Raw genomic sequence first — 16,483 nt, 5'->3', positions numbered from 1 at the left:
ATGATTTTACAAAATTTAGAGGTAACAGATTAACAGATTATATAATTGCATATGTTTTTAGAATCTGCCCTTCCAACCTGAGTTGCTTAAATGCTTCTGCTGTACTTAACATGCCTGAGAACAATAAAAGACATAATAAGGACAAAAGATCAAAATGTCTTCTAGCTTTATCATCATCATGAGAGCTTTGAAGAATGCTGCTGCATCACTAAAAAAAGGAAAAACAAAACTGATCCAGAACTGCCTTGTGATACTCAAGGATCTGTAATTAATCCAGTAGGTCTCTTCACACAGACTACTCAAGAATCATGGAATCATAGAATACACTGAGTTGAAACGGACCCATCGGGATCATCAAGTCCAACTCCTGGCCCTACTCAGGACACCTCAAAACCAGTAAGGTAAATTTTGAACTGTTTCTGATCAATATGAAGCAAAAATGAGTAACTCAACACAGTTCTGAAAATGCAAGATATGCTTGCTTTTCAATTATCTCTGAAGGCAGCTGTCAGTAATGTCACTGACACCAGCAATAAAGCTAAAATGAAGCCATGCAGTCAAAAGATCAGAAGAAAAAAACTAAATAGCAGCATTCCATTATAATTCCTGCACCAATTCCAACACATAGTGTCAATAGAGTGGTGGTGAATCGTGCCACATCCAGTTGGTGGCCATTGCCTCATGGTGCTCCCTAGGGCTCAGTATGGAACCCAGTCCTGTTTAATATCTTTACTGATGATCTGGACGAGGGGATTTAGTGCACCCTGAGTAAGTTTGCAGACAACACCAAGTTGGATGAGAGTGTTGATCTGCTTGACAGGCTGGATTGATGGGCTGAGGGCAATTGTATGATGTTCAACAAGGCCAAGTGCTGAGTCTTACACTTTGGCCACAACAATGCCATGTAGTGCTACAGGCTGGGGGGAAGCGTGGAGGGAAAGCTGCCCAGCGGAAAAAGACCTGGGGGTTAAACAAAGTAAGGTCAAGGGACCTGCCCAGGAAATTCAGTTCCCAGGAGTAAAGTGGCAAGACAGATGCTGCCAGATCCCAATGGATGTGGTTAACAAAATAGCAGCTATGTCTCCACTGACCAGCAAGAAAGAAACACAGGATTTCCTAGGTGATGTGGGTTTTTGGAGGCTGCACATCCCAGAGTACAGTCAGATTGTAAACCCTCTCTGCCTTGTGAACAATAAGTTTTTGAACAGATCAAACCAGAGATTGTTCATGCAGTAGCCCTTGGGCCAGTCAGGACAGGAGAGGATGTAGAAAACGCGTTCTGCACCACAGCCAGGGAGAATGGTCCTTCCTGGAGCCTCTTGGAGATCATCATGAACCAGCCTGAAGGTGAATATTTTGGTCTATCATCTGAAGAGGAGCAGGGGACACATGCTGAGAAAGCCTCACCATATAATCAGCTACCAGAAAATGAAAGGCAACATGCTCTCTTCACTTATGGCTCCTGTTGCATCGTAGGGACTAATTGAACATGGAAAGCTGCCATATGGAGTCCCATGCAGTGATCTGCAGAAGCCATTGAGGGATAAGGTGGACCAAGTCAGGTGGCAGAGCTGAAAGCCATCTTGGGCCTTGAAAAGCAATTCCTGTGGCGATATGACGCTCCAGAGAGAATAGAGTCCGAGAGTGGGACTCATTTCAAGAATATCCTCATAAACACCTGGGCCAGAGAGCACAGTATTGGCTGGGTGTATCATATTCCCTGTCATGCACCAGCCTCTGGGAAAATTGAACAGTGCAATGGACATTAAAAGCCACAGTGAAGGCAATGAACAGTGGGACCTTCAAACACTGGGATCTATATTTAGCAGAGTCCATGTGGTTAGTTAACACCAAAGGCTCTCCCAATCAAGCTGTCCCTGCCCAGTCAGAACCCTTACATACCACAGATGGAGAAAAAGTCCCCATGGTGCATGTGAGGAATATGTTAGGAAAGACAGTCTGGATTAGTCCTGTCTCAAGCAAAGGCAAACCCATCCATGGGATTGTTTTTGCTCAAGGACCTGGGTGCACTTGGTGGGAAGTGCAGAGGGACACGGAAACGCGACGTGTACCTCAAGGGGACCTGATTTTGGGTGAGAACAGCCTGTGATGCTGAATTGCATATACAATACTGTTTGCTATATGACACTGCCATTGTATACTGTACACACCATGGAGAAATGAGTATGGACCACTCCACTTACACCAGTCATGGACAACAGGAATTCAACAAGCATCTTAGGGGGATGGTCAGTAACTACTGAAATAATATTTTTGTTTGTGTAGTTATATGTGTATATACATACATACATAGGTATGTAGTTGATAGGTTTAAATCTGGGCATGTTATGGATGATATAGAATCAGGAGGAATTTCTTCTCAGAAAGGATTGTTAAACATTGGAATGGACTGCCCAGGGTGGTGGTGGAATCACAGTCCTTGGAGGTGTTCAGAAAACAACTGGACTTAGTGCCGTGGTCACTCTGACCAGGTGGTGATCAGTCAAAGGTTGGACTCGATGATCTCAGAGGTCTTTTCCAACTTATATCATTCTGTGATTCTATATCTTAGGCCCTTTGTCCTGCAAAGTTTCATGCATTTTCTTTGTACCTAGAAGCTGTCTCAGGAGTCCAAATCAAGATTACACCCGAAAGTGTGAAAGGCAAACTGTAAATTCAGAAAACTTCTAGTTTATGTGCTCAAACTATGTTCAACATTCTTTCAGGAGCAAAACAAGATGACTAAAGTGGGGTCTTCTGTGAACTTGATTTCTCTTCCTTCCTCCTGTCTGCCATCATGGAGCATGGGATGCTCACTTATATAACTTCACTTGTTCACTTTACCTGATTGGTTTTGATGTAACTGTTCATGTAAAAAAAATCACTCAATTTCCTAAGTATTCGAAGATTATATTTTTAATTTGTTGCTCCCAAGTGTGTTCACTGCATTTTCTTGGACTGTAAGCAACATTTTTTGAACACTAACTTATCTCCTTTCTTTTCTCTATCAAAAACCCCTCCAACAAAACTCCACACACACCCCTAGAAAAAATAAAGAACAACAATAACAAAAAGCCAGCCAGGGTGGATACACAGTTCTTTTACAGAAAGAACATGTTATAACAGTGTTTGCTCAGCACATGTCTGACAAAGCAGTTAGAACTCAGACACCTTCCAGCTTAACAATTTCCGGAAAAGAGCTCAAGGTTCAGAGGAGACACCACATCAAGTAAGTCGTGTGCAGCTGCCAACAGTACACAACAACACCTGTGTGTTGGACTCATTAAAGATTGAACCAGAGAAGTCACGTGTGCTCTCAGAAATGGCTAACAACTGCCATGCTTAACACACAGCTCAAAAACTTTGGAAAAAGGCAGCAAAATGGAGTTACCTTTGGATGAGGAGGATGGCACTTTCACCAACATTCCTTTGGCAGATGATTCAGGTAAGAAACTGCAGTACTCTACTGATACAATGCAGAATCCATGGGCTTAATAACAGCACTGTGTGAGCAGACAAATGCGTAGATCGTGATTACTGGGTACAATGTACTTTTAGCAAATGCCTTCACATAAACTTTTTTTAGTTGTGTGGTTGAATAAGCCTTGTGATTTGTTAAGAATTGAGATTTTGGGGGTATGGAGGGTACCACAGTTTTCACATATTAACATACAGTAATATACATTCATCAACTGAGCACATAGAGCCTTTCACTTTTTAGAGGGACAGTGTTACAGAATGGTTAACTCAATAGTTACTACTATCAAATAAAATACAGATAATGCTGGTGTTTCCTCCTGAATACAGAACAATAACCTCTTTGACATGCTCTCGTGAGAGCTCACAAGAAGTGTTGCAAATTAATTAGTAATGGAAACAAGCTGATAATTTAAATTTCCACTATTAAGCATTTAATTGTTTTAAAAGAAACTACAAAGACTGCCTCCCCCTCCCCCACCCAACTTACGGAATAAAAATTACTTGGAAGAGGAAGTAGGACAGTTCTACATACTGGAAAAATGAAGTAAGTTAATATGAATTGATAATAAATTATTTAGAAAGGTGTGGCCAGAGTATCAACTTGATCACATCAGCATGGCTGACATAGAGCTGTGCTAATTTACAGGAGCTAGGAGGGCTTATTTATGAATAATACGAGTCCTATTCCCTCCCCACCCTCTCTTTTTTTTTTAGCATAAAGAATGTTATTGTGCATGCTATATTTACCTCCTATATAAAAAACAAAACAAAACAAAAAAATTGAGTTGATTTTATTTTTAGAACACAAATTTCTAGCAATTCAATATTAGTGTGATGGTGCTGAGTTGGATATTTGAAAGCACTTCATTTATACAGAATATAGCCTAATGACATCAAGATGTGGTTGACCTGAACTATTCACAAGAAGACAATTTGGCAGACCTTGGTCCAAGCTGTGCGATAATGAAGGGTTCTCCTGACAGTGAATCTCACTCTTTTCCTGTAGCAGGGTATAGAAAAGTAGGGAAAAGGTATCCTATGAGAGAGACGCTGTTTCGTGACTTGCTGCGCAGCTGGTAACGCCTCAAGAACAAATGAGGGGCAGCATTCAGTGACAAGATTGTCTTGTCCTTGCAAAACATCCAGAACTGATTTGTAAAACTCCATCTGAGTTAGGGATGACTCCATAACACAGGATATGTTTGAATCTGCCCTGTCTCACAGGTGGGTGGTTTTGCCATACAGCTTGCTTAGTCTTTCAGAAGTCAAGTCGCTTCCTTTAGAAGGCAAACACCCACCAGCCTCCTTTACTGCTCTAACCTCAGCACCCTTGCAGCTTGGAAAATGGTAATACCCATGAGAAAACAGAGGCACAAGGTTAAAAACTCTCTCATTGAAGCACCTACTGACAGTGGGTACCAAAGATGTCACTGCTATAAAACGTGGCTGCTCAGCAACAGGGTAAATAGGACTTTACTGCACCTCAGAAACTGAGCACCTCAAATTTACCAGACTCTCAACTGCAGTAACACACCCAAGGTCAAAGAAAACTCATGTCCACAACACAGAGGACCATAAACAAGGCATCTTTACTCAAGATCTGCTACCAATGTTACAGCTTTTCCCCTAGTAGTGAGGAGGTGGGGACATTCACTCAGAAAGCAGAAGTAAAATCAGAATAACTGAAAATAAGTGACATTTTCAGGCAGGCTTATAGCTTGAAGGCACAGAGGGTAAATACAGTAAGTTTCATGGTGAACACAATAACCTGGGTCCATTTCTTCTGCCAGATGGCAACACCTGGAGGTTAGAAAGGTATGAGAAAATCCCTAACCTATAATAGGAAGAGACTATGATAGACTTTGTAGGAAACAATCTTCATCATCTCTCCCAGCTGAAGTTAAGACTAATTACAGTAACTCTAGGGCATTGAAGCTAACAAGCAGAGTGGGGTGGCCCTTAGAGCTGTAACTGTAAGGCTGGAGAAGAACATCAATTCCAGAAGAGCAGGGAAGCTAAAAATCTACACAGTGAGAGAGACGAAAAAGATTTCTTAGGATGGAAAACAGCAAGTTCAAGCATGGAATACAGGAACCAGGCTTGCAGTATCTAGATCATAAGTGGACTTTGTCTGAGAATGATAATGATTTACATGCAACTTGAGCACATTTGTTATTGCATAAGGTTTCCCCTCTGTTTCTTAAAACATACTGGAAAAGATACTAAACAGACAAGCAGAACAACATGCTGCATATGTACAATCTGACGCATAATCAGAATACAGCCTTCATATCAAAGTTTCCTTAGTACAGTGAAAAGCCATTGTGTCAAAGCAACAGGGGTTACTGAGCCTGATTAACCGAGTGCAATGCATGAATATTTAATAGCCACTGCTCTTTCAAAACAGCAATATTTCTCTATTTGTTAAGTATGCAGGTATCATAAATGAAACACTTCCATGTAAATCAAGACAAAGACAAAATGGTAGCAAGACAGAAACTCCTCGATAAGTATTTTAATAGCAGTATCAACAGTGCATGAAATCAAGGAAAGCTTTTGCTAACCGTATTTGTGAAAATATTTTCACCTTTAATGAAAGAAATACCTTTTAATTTAGAAACTCATAGCACTAGATAAAGTTCCCTCAAAACATGACCTACCCAAACAAAAGCACTGAGGAAATTAAACCAGAAGTAAAACAAAACAGTGAGATGATGTCCAACAGCTGCAAAAAATTCTTTATTGTACTTCTGATCAACACCGAATAAGTAAATCAAGGCACTCTTTCCTTTTTGTAAAGTACCTAGAAATTATCATACTCTTTTTCCCAAATAGTCTACAGAAAGCCAACATTAATGACCACATTTCTCATGTAAACCCATCCTTTTAAAAGCAGACATAAACCCCAAAATGTTTGGGCCTAACTTATAGAAAGACAAAATAGTTTTTCATCTTAATAGGTTATCAGTAAAAGCTTTATGGAACCTTTCTAAATATACTTCCACAAAATCTGGTGGCAAACTTATAGCCAATGATTACACAGAGGATCATATTGTTAACAGGACAGTGTTATATCATATATGTTGGTATTCACAGCCTAGAGCTGCAAAGGGTCCAGTTCCTCAGTCTGTTTAAAAATGGGGTTTTGTGGAGTCAGAGTAGAAACAAGAACATTTGCACTCATGCTCAATCTTGCAAAGGATGGGATGCACCTATATGTAGACTATACAGCTATATATAGCTATATGAAGGCAGGCCTCTTCAGGGGTAAAGAAAAAATATCACTTTCTGAGGCTTGCCTTTTGTAGACTTTCTAAAGAGACTGCATTTTTTTATCCCAACTGTGTGCTCACAGGTTATGTCATCTGATGAGGTCCCATTCTCACTCAGGACCTAAGGCAAAACCAAAATAAGCACAATAACAAAGGACACAGACAAGAGTTAGAACAATGTAAGCCAAAGTAGTTGCTTGTTTTGTGTCATTTGATTAGGTTGGAAAAAGCACAAACTAAGAAATACTCAAATTCTGCATTTGACAGAAGTGCCTAATTGGAAATTTGCACAAGGAAGTGCACAAGGCTACAAAAGCCTTTTGAGGTTATTCTGAAAAAGTAACAAGAATTGCAGAGAACTTGGGTGTAAAGCAACATTACATGAAAAAAACCACCTCAGAGTCTGTTATTTCTGCAGAGAAACAAAACCATGAAGATTTGAGGTAAAGGGTCCTACAAGTCAGCATTGCAGGGAAAAAGGATTAAGCCATCTGTGTTCCTTTTTGTCTTTTTCTTTGTGGCAATAAGTAGCCAAAGGAGGAAACAGTACAGTTCAAATAGCAAACTCATCTCAGAAATATGTACAATGCCTTCCTCAGTTAGAGGAGAGGAGAATACATTTCTATTGTAGTGGGGAACAGCAAAACCTCTGTCATCAGTCAGCTTACGCAGGCGCCTCTGGTGCCTGTAACGTTGCCAAAAAGGAAGTCAAAGGCTTGTTGGTTTGCACTGTGTGCCATGGAGAAAAACAAGATGTACACCAGAGTTTTAGAAAGAGAAAGTCAGAAAACATTTGTCATTAGCAGCAACGGCTTAGTCTGAGTCCAGAGCAATAAAATCCTCTCCTCTCCTCTCCATTAGTAACCATATGTGTACGTGTACTCAGGTAAACTGTTAATGATGCTTTGCGTCCTGGGGAGATGGTTGCATTTTAAGGAAAAAAAATGCTCTTTCAGTAAAACTGAATAAAATAATTCCTTTTGCCAGCGGCATCAGTTAGTTTTAGAAAATCTAACTGGAACTTACGGTACAAGCAGGTAGAGATAATTGCATTTGTGAAGTGAAATGTATTGTTCCTATAAATTTAATATAATGACAATATTATGAATGCCTCCTCTGCTTTAACCAAATGCCTTAGAAAATATAAAACAAATTAGTAATAAAGAAAGGGTTTAGCACCTCTTCTTAGTTACATTCAAGTCAGTTTTGACTTCAGGAGCTCTGATACAGCACTATAACTTACGAGTTCTCTTTATAACTCTTCAGTGAGAAAATCCACTCACCTGAAGCAAGTAATCTAGCAGTGTTCAAGTATTTCTAGTAACAAAGAGAATACTCTCATTTCTTCTTTTAAACTGCACAGTGCTATTGGAATGTTGTTACGCTGCTCCACAGAAGAAAACAATTTCCAGTGTTTGGGAATATTATTATTATTTTTTTTAGTAAGGTGTATGTTCTCCAAATTAGAGAGCACTAAGTTTGCAAACAAAACCAATAAAAAAAAGCTCTGTGAACACAGGTTGTGCTCCATCTCTCAGCCTTGTGCTGCATATTCCAAAGACTCAAAGTAAACAGCCACATAGCAAAGATGGCCAGTTTGCTCACAGTTACATATAATTAGTATTAACCTCATTATTTTTGCCCCTCTCAGTCAGTGGGGAAACCATAGTGAAGCAAGTGCTGCCAGATCCCTCTCAAACAGATGGCAGACTTCGGAAGGATTGTTTCAGGTTCTCCTGGGAATGGTCCTCAGGCAAAACTTGCCATCTAACAACTTACAGAACAAAGACATAACACTTTCTAACACAAGAGTGAACAAAATACTACAGGCTGATAAAAGCAAGAATTGTTATACAAGGGCTTGAATTGGCCACCCCCAACCAAAGGGGACACCAAGCACACCCCACTATTTGGGGTTACTATTTGGTTACTGTACAGATGTCAAAGAATCAATTAGGTTGGAAAAGACCTCTGAGATCATCCAACCTTTGACCGACTATCACCTTGTCAACTAGACCATGACATGAGTGCCATGTCCAATCGTTTCTTGAACACTCCCAGGGATGATGACACCACCATCTCCCTGGGCAGCCCGTTCCAATGTTATACAACCCTTTCTATGAAGGAATCCCTTCTGATGTCCCACTTGAACCTACCCTGGCGCAGCTTGAGGCTATGCCCTCTCCTCTTACCCCTAGTTACCTGGGAGAAGAGGTCAACACCCACCTTGCTACAACCTCCTTTCAGGTAGTTGTAGAGAGTGATGAGGTCTCCCGTGAGCCTCCTTTTCTCCAGGCTAAACAACCCCAGCTCCTTCAACCACTTCTCATAGGACTCATGCTCCAGACCCTTCCCCAGCTCCCTTGCCCTTCTCTGGACATGCTCCAGCACCTCAACGTTTTTGTTGTAGCGAGGAACCCAAACTGGACACAGCACTTGGTGTGTGGCCTCACCAGTGCCAACTACAGGGGGACAATCACTGTGGTCCTGCTGGTCACACTATTTCTGATACAGACCAGGATGCCATTGGCCTTCTTGGCCACCTGGGCACACACTGGCTCATGTCCAGCCAGCTGTGGACCAGCACTCCCACATGCTTTTCCACTGGGCCACTTTTCAGCCACTCTTCCCCCAGCCTGTAGCACTGCAGGGGGTTGTTGTGGCCGAAGTGCAGGACTCAGCACTTGGCCTTGTTGGACCTCATACTGTTGGTCTCAGCCCTTCAACTCTGCAAAGCCTTCTTACCCTCCAGCAGATCAACACTCCCTCACAACTTGGTGTAGTACTATGCATAGCTGTGCCTTCCCTAGGGCAAATTCTGCATTATAAAAGGTACCTGATTGTTTTGGTTATCCTCTAAATGCCTAAATCTTGAAATTTAAAGAGGATAAAAAATTTAACTGATACCATGTTACCCAGAGAGCAAGACAGGTGAGGTGAGGTAAGATATTTGAAAAACCAATAGGTAAGTCATGTGATACTTTAAACTTCTCTTGTTTTGGTTGATTTCTCGTGAAAGAATACTTTGGGATGTGGGCCTTTTTTTCTGTAGTGTATTAGGTTTGGGTGTGTTTTGCTTTGTGTTTCAAGGTTTTTTTACGTGTGTTTTTTGATGTTTGTTTGTTTAAAACTGCTAATGCATGGGATATTTAGAATCCTGGAATTGATTTCTTTGCACCAGAAAATAAGGGAGAGTTAGGAATGCAAACCTTTTTAAGGGAACACAGGATGATCTAGGCATCCTCTCTGTGGAATTTGCACCCACCAGTATCAATCCAACAGTTTTGGCCCCTGGACTGTGCAGACCAGGGTTGTGCACAGTAGAGTTGCTCCCTGCTGCCCCTGCACTTCAATATACTTCCCTGGGAAACAGGAGATGAAGGATAGGGAAAGAAATAGGGCAACGTGCATCAGTCTTTCCACAACAAGGATTTGAGACACAGCCAGGTCACAAAGAAAAACAGTTTCTAAATGTTGGGGCCAAAGAGCACATGGCAGCTGCACAATCTTATCTATTAAGGAAAAGGGATTCATACTAAGCACTCAGAGTAGGAAGATGCACTGTGTGAGATCCAGCATGTCTGAGTTTACTGCAGTACAAACCCAAGGAAGCTTCTGTGCAACTGTTTAACACTAACCCAGTAACACATAGCACTCTCTAGACTAAAAACACCATCTGCTCTCTGCAATGCTGACAGTGGAGGCTCAGAAAAAAGACAATTTTCTCTAAAGGAAAACCAAAAAACCTCTCATATAGGTTAACTTCTGAAAAGGAGTTTCATCCTGGTGCTCATGCTCAAATATTAGAGTTAAGAATCAAAAGAAAACACTACAGGTCAGAAACCACAACCACACAAAGTAGAATGAACCTTCAATGGTAGAGGTACCAAAGAGGAACCAGTAGGTAAACTAGCAGCTCTTGAAATTATTTCTGTTTTGGCTACAATAGCATAGGAGCCAATATATCTAATTTCCATTCTGTCCTGTAATTTAACATCAAGGATCTTCCCACTTTGCTCATTTTGGGACAGTTTAGACAATAATACAATATACAGCAAGAAAATAATACAGCAAGAAAAGTGGAATTTCTGCAGTAGAGAGGTGCCTTTCCCCAGATAAGTCTGCAATATTCCCCCCTGCCTCACAGTATAAAACGCAGCAAGTTCCTCACCAGGCAAGCAAGCTCTCCATCCGTGTAAACCTGCAGACTCTGGCCATATTTTTTTCTCCTGTTAATCGAAGTGCTGGAGACTGTCTCGTTAGAAAGAATTGTGAGAACCTGTTGATTGCCAGGCTTGCCACACAGCTGGTGCAGCAAGCAAGATCAAAACAGTGTGAGAAGCACTCGTCATTTTAAAAACAGCAATCAAGGAGAATTACTAACAAGCTCCTAAAGCCCAGCAACCATCTGAGAGGACTGCTTGCAAGGAATAAGAATTGCTGTGTTTAAAACAGCCATTGTAGAGAAGGTGATATACTTTTGAGTACACTAGCTAATGGAACTGAAAACAGACTAATTTTCCAGTACAGACAGACAGCAGGACTCTAATTACAGTAATTCATAACCTGAATAGCATTCAGTCTAGTCTGAATTTATCTGATTGTAAGGTTAAAAAAAGTTATTCACACAGTGATAGTAATACTGTGGAGGCAGCCGGAAGATGTGGATATTAGAAATACACACTTTCTGAAGTGTACTTAAAAATACAGTAGAGGGCTCACTTCCCAAATGCCTTTATCTTCCTGTGTATCTGCATAGCATCGAATTACTTATTTATAACTAGATATATTCCTGCAATTTAGGGATACAATATGGATATATTTCACTGCAACATATGGTTCAAACTACAAGGTACAAAGGTACTACAAGTTATGCAGTGCATAAGGAAGCAAGGAGCTAAATTACAATTAATCCAGATAATGCTGTGGAAAAGGTTTGCTGATCTGCCAGACTGGAAGCAGCTAAGTCAGGTGTACATGGGACTGAACTGGCACAGGTAAACTCTGATGGATTCCAGCTGGGAGGGTCCTCTCTCCCAGAGCTCCACATGAGCACCTGAGAGTTCACAGCAGCCACACACACCGTCGGTTTTCTCTGACCTTCCTCGGGCTTTGCCAACCTACCAGAATCCGAAGGGGTTACCCACCGGGGAACAGCTGCCTTTTCTTGATTTCTTGTGAACACTATGCAGAGCAACTGGCTGCCGAGGACCACTGCTCTGAACATCGGCAGTGTGTGAGCACAGAACGAATTAATGTTGACATTTATTTAGAATCACAGACTGGTTTGGGTCGGAAGGGACCTTAGAGATCATCCAGTTCCAACCCCACTGCCACGGGCGGGGACACCTTCCACCGGACCACATCGCTCAAAGCTCCATCTAACCTCGTCCTTGAACACTGCCAGGGATGAGGCATCCGCAACTTCAGGATGCTCCAGTACCTCACCACCCTCGCAGTGGAAAACATTCTTCCTTTAATTTAATTTAAGCGCGTTCTTGCTAGTTGCTTCCATTATCTTATTGGCAACTCAGTGGGATCTAACGGGAAAGGGCCGGGTGCGACTCAGGCAACCCGTAAGGCAGGCACAAACAGTGACACACCACCCCGGCCGCGGGAAGGCACCCTCTCCCCCCAACATCCCCCCCCGCATCCATCCATCCATCCCTCCTTCCTTCCCGCATCCCGCCCCGTGCCCGCCCCCTCGCGGCGCAGGCGCGGTGCGAGCGGAGCGGGGCCGGGCCGGGCCGGGGCGCAGCCCGCGGGGAGGCGGCAGGTTCGGAGCGGCGGGAGGTCGGGAGGGAGCGCCGGGACGGTGGGTGGGTGTGCGGATGGATGGATGGAGGGAGGGGCGGGTGAGTGGGGGCGCGGGCAGGGCCGCGGCGCTGCCGTGTGCCTCCCGCGGGGCAGCCCCTCTGCGGCGCTGCCTCCCCCCGGCCCCCGAGCGCGGGCGCTGCTGCGGCTCCCGCGGCGCCGGGCACGGCCGGGATGGGGCCGGGAATTGGGGATGCGCGGAGCCCTGGAGCCGGCACGCCTGTCCCGCGGGCCCGGGCACCGGCGAAGGGGGGTGGAGGGGGATAAAGCGGGGCCCTTCCGCTCCTGCGTTCGGGAATAGCCAATTCCAGAATGATCGGTGCTGAGAAGGCGTCAATTACATCACTGGGACGGCGATATCTTATGCGTTAGAGGCATCCGGATCGGTTATTTTTGTAAACAGAAGCATAGTTACTCGAAGAACCATAGTTACGTACCACATAAGGCCCTAGGAAAAATAATTAAAGAATGGTAAGGAATGTTCCTCTGCCTTAGGCTTAAGTGCAGGCCTTTCAGCGCCAATTAGAAAAACGCACCTAAAAGCCAAATATAAAGGCAGTTCCATTAACAGTTGCCTCCATGTTCTTTTCTTTAAGCAGAGCATCTCTCAAGGAAACGCTCTTCAAAAGTGGAAAGAGCCCATTCTACAATGATGAATGCCGACATGGATGGTATAAGTTCTTAATGTTCTTGTTATTCTTTCTACTTAATATAATTTCCAACTGTTTGCAGAGGTTGCACTAAAACTCTCATGATTTATTGCAGCTGTTGAGGCTGAGAATCAGGTGGAATTAGAAGAAAAAACACGGCTTATTAATCAAGTTTTGGAACTGCAGCACACACTTGAAGGTTAGCAGCTTGACACATCAGATTTTTTACAAGCACACAGTAATAAGCAAAAGAAGAGAACCTCACTGCTCTGCCCTATCTTAGGGACAGTGTCCAGAAGTATGTCACTTAAAGCAGTTGAAGGTACATAGGCAAGGTCTTGGAACTAGGTTTTTTCCTTCCTCTTTATGCAGGATTGTGTTTGCTCGACTCTCATAATACACATCGAGCAGGAGGGGTGATACAGTTAATTTGTTGCTTATGAGCTGAGGCACATCTTTGAGTCTGTTTCCAAGTAGTTGAGTTTGCAGTAGCTTAATTCAAAAATTCAAGAAAATAATAAAGTTACAGACTAGGAGTATGTTTAAGAAGTTTATCCAAATACTTTACTACAAAATAATACAGGAAAAATGGGCTTTTGATAAAACTTCAGTAGCAGAATGTTAGTATATTACTATGTTAACATAATACCTTATGGTAACGTTTCCTGCATTAAAGGTGTGATGTCTGATATAGGCCCGTAGAACATATTAATTATTGCATGCAATAGTGTCTAATACTTCTCTTATAATATCACCTTCGCAGATCTCTCAGCACGAGTAGATGCTGTTAAGGAAGAAAACTTGAAACTGAAATCAGAAAACCAAGTTCTTGGACAGTATATAGAAAATCTGATGTCAGCGTCTAGTGTTTTCCAAACAACTGACACAAAAAGCAAAAGGAAGTAAGGGCTGACTCACAGATGATGCTGTTGTATTGCTGCTGTCTTTTTTTGTTTTAACTGGCATAGGCTACATGAGCTAAAATACCTTAGTTTGTGGCTTACTGGATACTTAAAGATTATAAACTTTGGTGATAAACAGAATTAAGAGCATTATCATGGACAGGAGACATAAGTTTGTGTATTAAGATTAAGCAATGTGCAAATGTAGTGTAGATAATTACTAAATTTTGATATTTGTTTTAAAAATGAGCATATCTTGTTAAAAATTGGATTCAGTTTGTGAGGTTAAACAAAGGTCTGTTGGCACTCTTTGAGGTCTTAGGGTAGAGTTCTTGACTAGCAAAATAAGTTACAATATTGTGTTGAAGCCCTATTTGATAAAAATATTCAAAGTCTAATTGCATCACTTTTTTCACATGAAACATATTTAATTACTGTGTAGTACTGTTCATAGCTCTGCAAAGCAACTTAAAACCACCACCTATAAACCAGTTAAGCATTTCTGTGAAGTAACAACAGTATGACATTGTTTGTAGGGCTTGCATACAGAAAAACACTTAAGATTTTTTGGGAAGGGGGAGGATAAAGGGAAGAGCAACAGGGCAACTTAATCAGGGAAATACCAAACTGATGCAGTATCAGAGTGTTGTAATATGTACACTTGAAACCATTTTCACTTTCCCATTTCTTCGAAGAAGAGTCAGGCACCGCATCGTAACGTATGATCCTCCTGAGGTTTTTCAGTTGTGTGATGAAGAGTTTTGTAAAAACCTGAGCGGTAAACTTTTCAGAAACAGAAGGTCAGCAATGTTCCTCGTGCTCATTGTGAACAATCTGCAGTGAGGAACTGAGAAGTCTTCTTTCCTTCCCACCTTTTACTTTCCTCCTGAAGTGCCAAACTTTGCTTCAGGCCTCAGAGCAGATGTTTTGCTGCCCAACAGCCTGAGCTTGTGAAGTGTCTCTTGAGGCACTGCATAAAAACATGTAAGGCAGAAGGCTGCAGTGGAACGAAGGTGGCTTTTGCCTCTCAAAACCATGCTGCTCTGAGCAGTGCCTGGTGCCAAGGTGCTGGTTTTACTGGCTTGGCTGTTAGCAGGTTTTGTAAGGGAGCTTAGCCCAGATTATGGGTCTGAGCACTTCCCATAGAGGCAGCACATCCAGCATAATCAGTATTATGGAAGAGCAGAAGCTGAAATACAAACAACGATGTAAGTTTTATCAGTACTTTGTTGCATGTTTCATCTTGCCATACAGCAGCACTGCAGACTTATTTATGGATGTTAGCTAGAACTGAGTATCTCTTCAGTAATTAAGCCATTGTACTTGACCTTTTAAAAAAAACCACTAGTTCAAGGATCTCTTTCAACCTAGCTGTGAATGAATCAATGGAATAGTGGAATAAATCCCTCTCAAACCTCAAGTTTCTTGGCAGCTAAGCACTCCTGTGTCTCGAGTGAGTTGACGTTGTGAGGTTCCCTCCTCCAAAAGGTGAGGTTTCCCTTTTCTCCCCATTTAAAATGGCTCTACAGGGCTCAGTGGAGTGTCAGCAAAGACAAAAGACTGCCAAAAAAGCACTAATAGTTTGCTCTTGAGGGCTGTTTACAAGTCTGGGTCAAGAAACCAAATGATGAAAAATGTTTTACCCACCAAGACACAAATGGGTGATACTCTTTGTGTCATGGGGTTCTTGTAAACGTCTAAAATGATTTTTAATCTTCTATGGACTACTCTCTCACACTACTGGAACTCTAAATTAATGCTAGCAGGTAGAGTAGATCACATGGTTAGTACAGAGTTTGAGCATTAAACAAAGAAGTCACACCAAACACTTGACTTCTAAAGGTTGCATCGCATCACAGCCATTGTAGCTTTAAAGCCACGTCACTGCCCATCTCCATCTGCACTGTAGGAGCTCACCTGGTAACAGAGCATGCGCTTGTTAGACTTCAGCAACTTCCCAAGATAAAGTAACCTTAAAATCCCGGGTTTGTATTGTAGATTGGATAGTGATACTTTATCCATCAGTGTGTATATAGTAGTTTTTTCATCTCTATGCGATTTGACATCCCACTACTGTGGCCTTCATTTAACTTATGAGCATTTTAAAGATGTTGTATTTCTGACTTTACACTAAATAAAAACTTTTGATTTGTCTTGATTAGTTTGCTTTAACATTTGTAAACCCTAAAACTTCTCACAGCTATCTGTAGTCGAAAGGTGGAAAAGTAGTAGGGTTTGCCATCATCTTAATGGTTTCTACATAGCTGAACTGTGTGAAAGACTAGATGAAATCACCAAGTATTAAGATTAAACCTGCGTTAATGAATCTAGTTTCAGTAAGGTTTCAGTTTCTGACTTGCTGTTT

General features: G+C 42.0%; 1 protein-coding gene across 2 annotated transcripts; it reads left to right on the top strand.

The window, feature by feature from the left end:
- Nucleotides 1-3,270: 3,270 nt before the first annotated feature.
- SCOC (short coiled-coil protein) lies at nt 3,271-16,276 on the top strand. 2 transcript variants are annotated; one of them, XM_027698871.1, is made up of 4 exons: nt 3,271-3,445; nt 13,163-13,237; nt 13,332-13,415; nt 13,980-16,276. In XM_027698871.1, the coding sequence occupies exons 1-4, from the start codon at nt 3,382-3,384 to the stop codon at nt 14,120-14,122; spliced, it is 366 nt and encodes a 121-aa protein (XP_027554672.1). In that variant the 5' UTR covers nt 3,271-3,381; the 3' UTR covers nt 14,123-16,276. The 2 variants fall into 2 exon arrangements, with proteins under 2 accessions (XP_027554672.1, XP_027554673.1); XM_027698872.1 differs by having other exon boundaries at nt 3,313-3,445; nt 13,166-13,237; nt 13,980-14,672.
- The last annotated feature ends 207 nt before the right edge of the window (nt 16,277-16,483 follow it).

Source organism: Neopelma chrysocephalum, unplaced genomic scaffold, assembly GCF_003984885.1.
Source record: "Neopelma chrysocephalum unplaced genomic scaffold, ASM398488v2 Primary Assembly neopelma1_133, whole genome shotgun sequence".
NCBI lineage: Eukaryota > Metazoa > Chordata > Aves > Passeriformes > Pipridae > Neopelma > Neopelma chrysocephalum.
The sequence above is the reverse complement of the archived record's forward strand: the minus strand, read 5'-3'. Positions and strand labels throughout refer to the sequence as shown.

What these genes read in the sequence shown, in the direction of transcription:
- SCOC (XM_027698871.1), top strand. Translation starts at nt 3,382, where the DNA reads ATGGAGTTACCTTTGGATGAGGAGGATGGCACTTTCACCAACATTCCT. An exon ending in TCCTTTGGCAGATGATTCAG is followed by an intron (nt 3,446 to 13,162) that starts GTAAGAAACTGC and finishes CTTTTCTTTAAG; the next exon opens with CAGAGCATCTCTCAAGGAAA. An exon ending in GATGAATGCCGACATGGATG is followed by an intron (nt 13,238 to 13,331) that starts GTATAAGTTCTT and finishes GATTTATTGCAG; the next exon opens with CTGTTGAGGCTGAGAATCAG.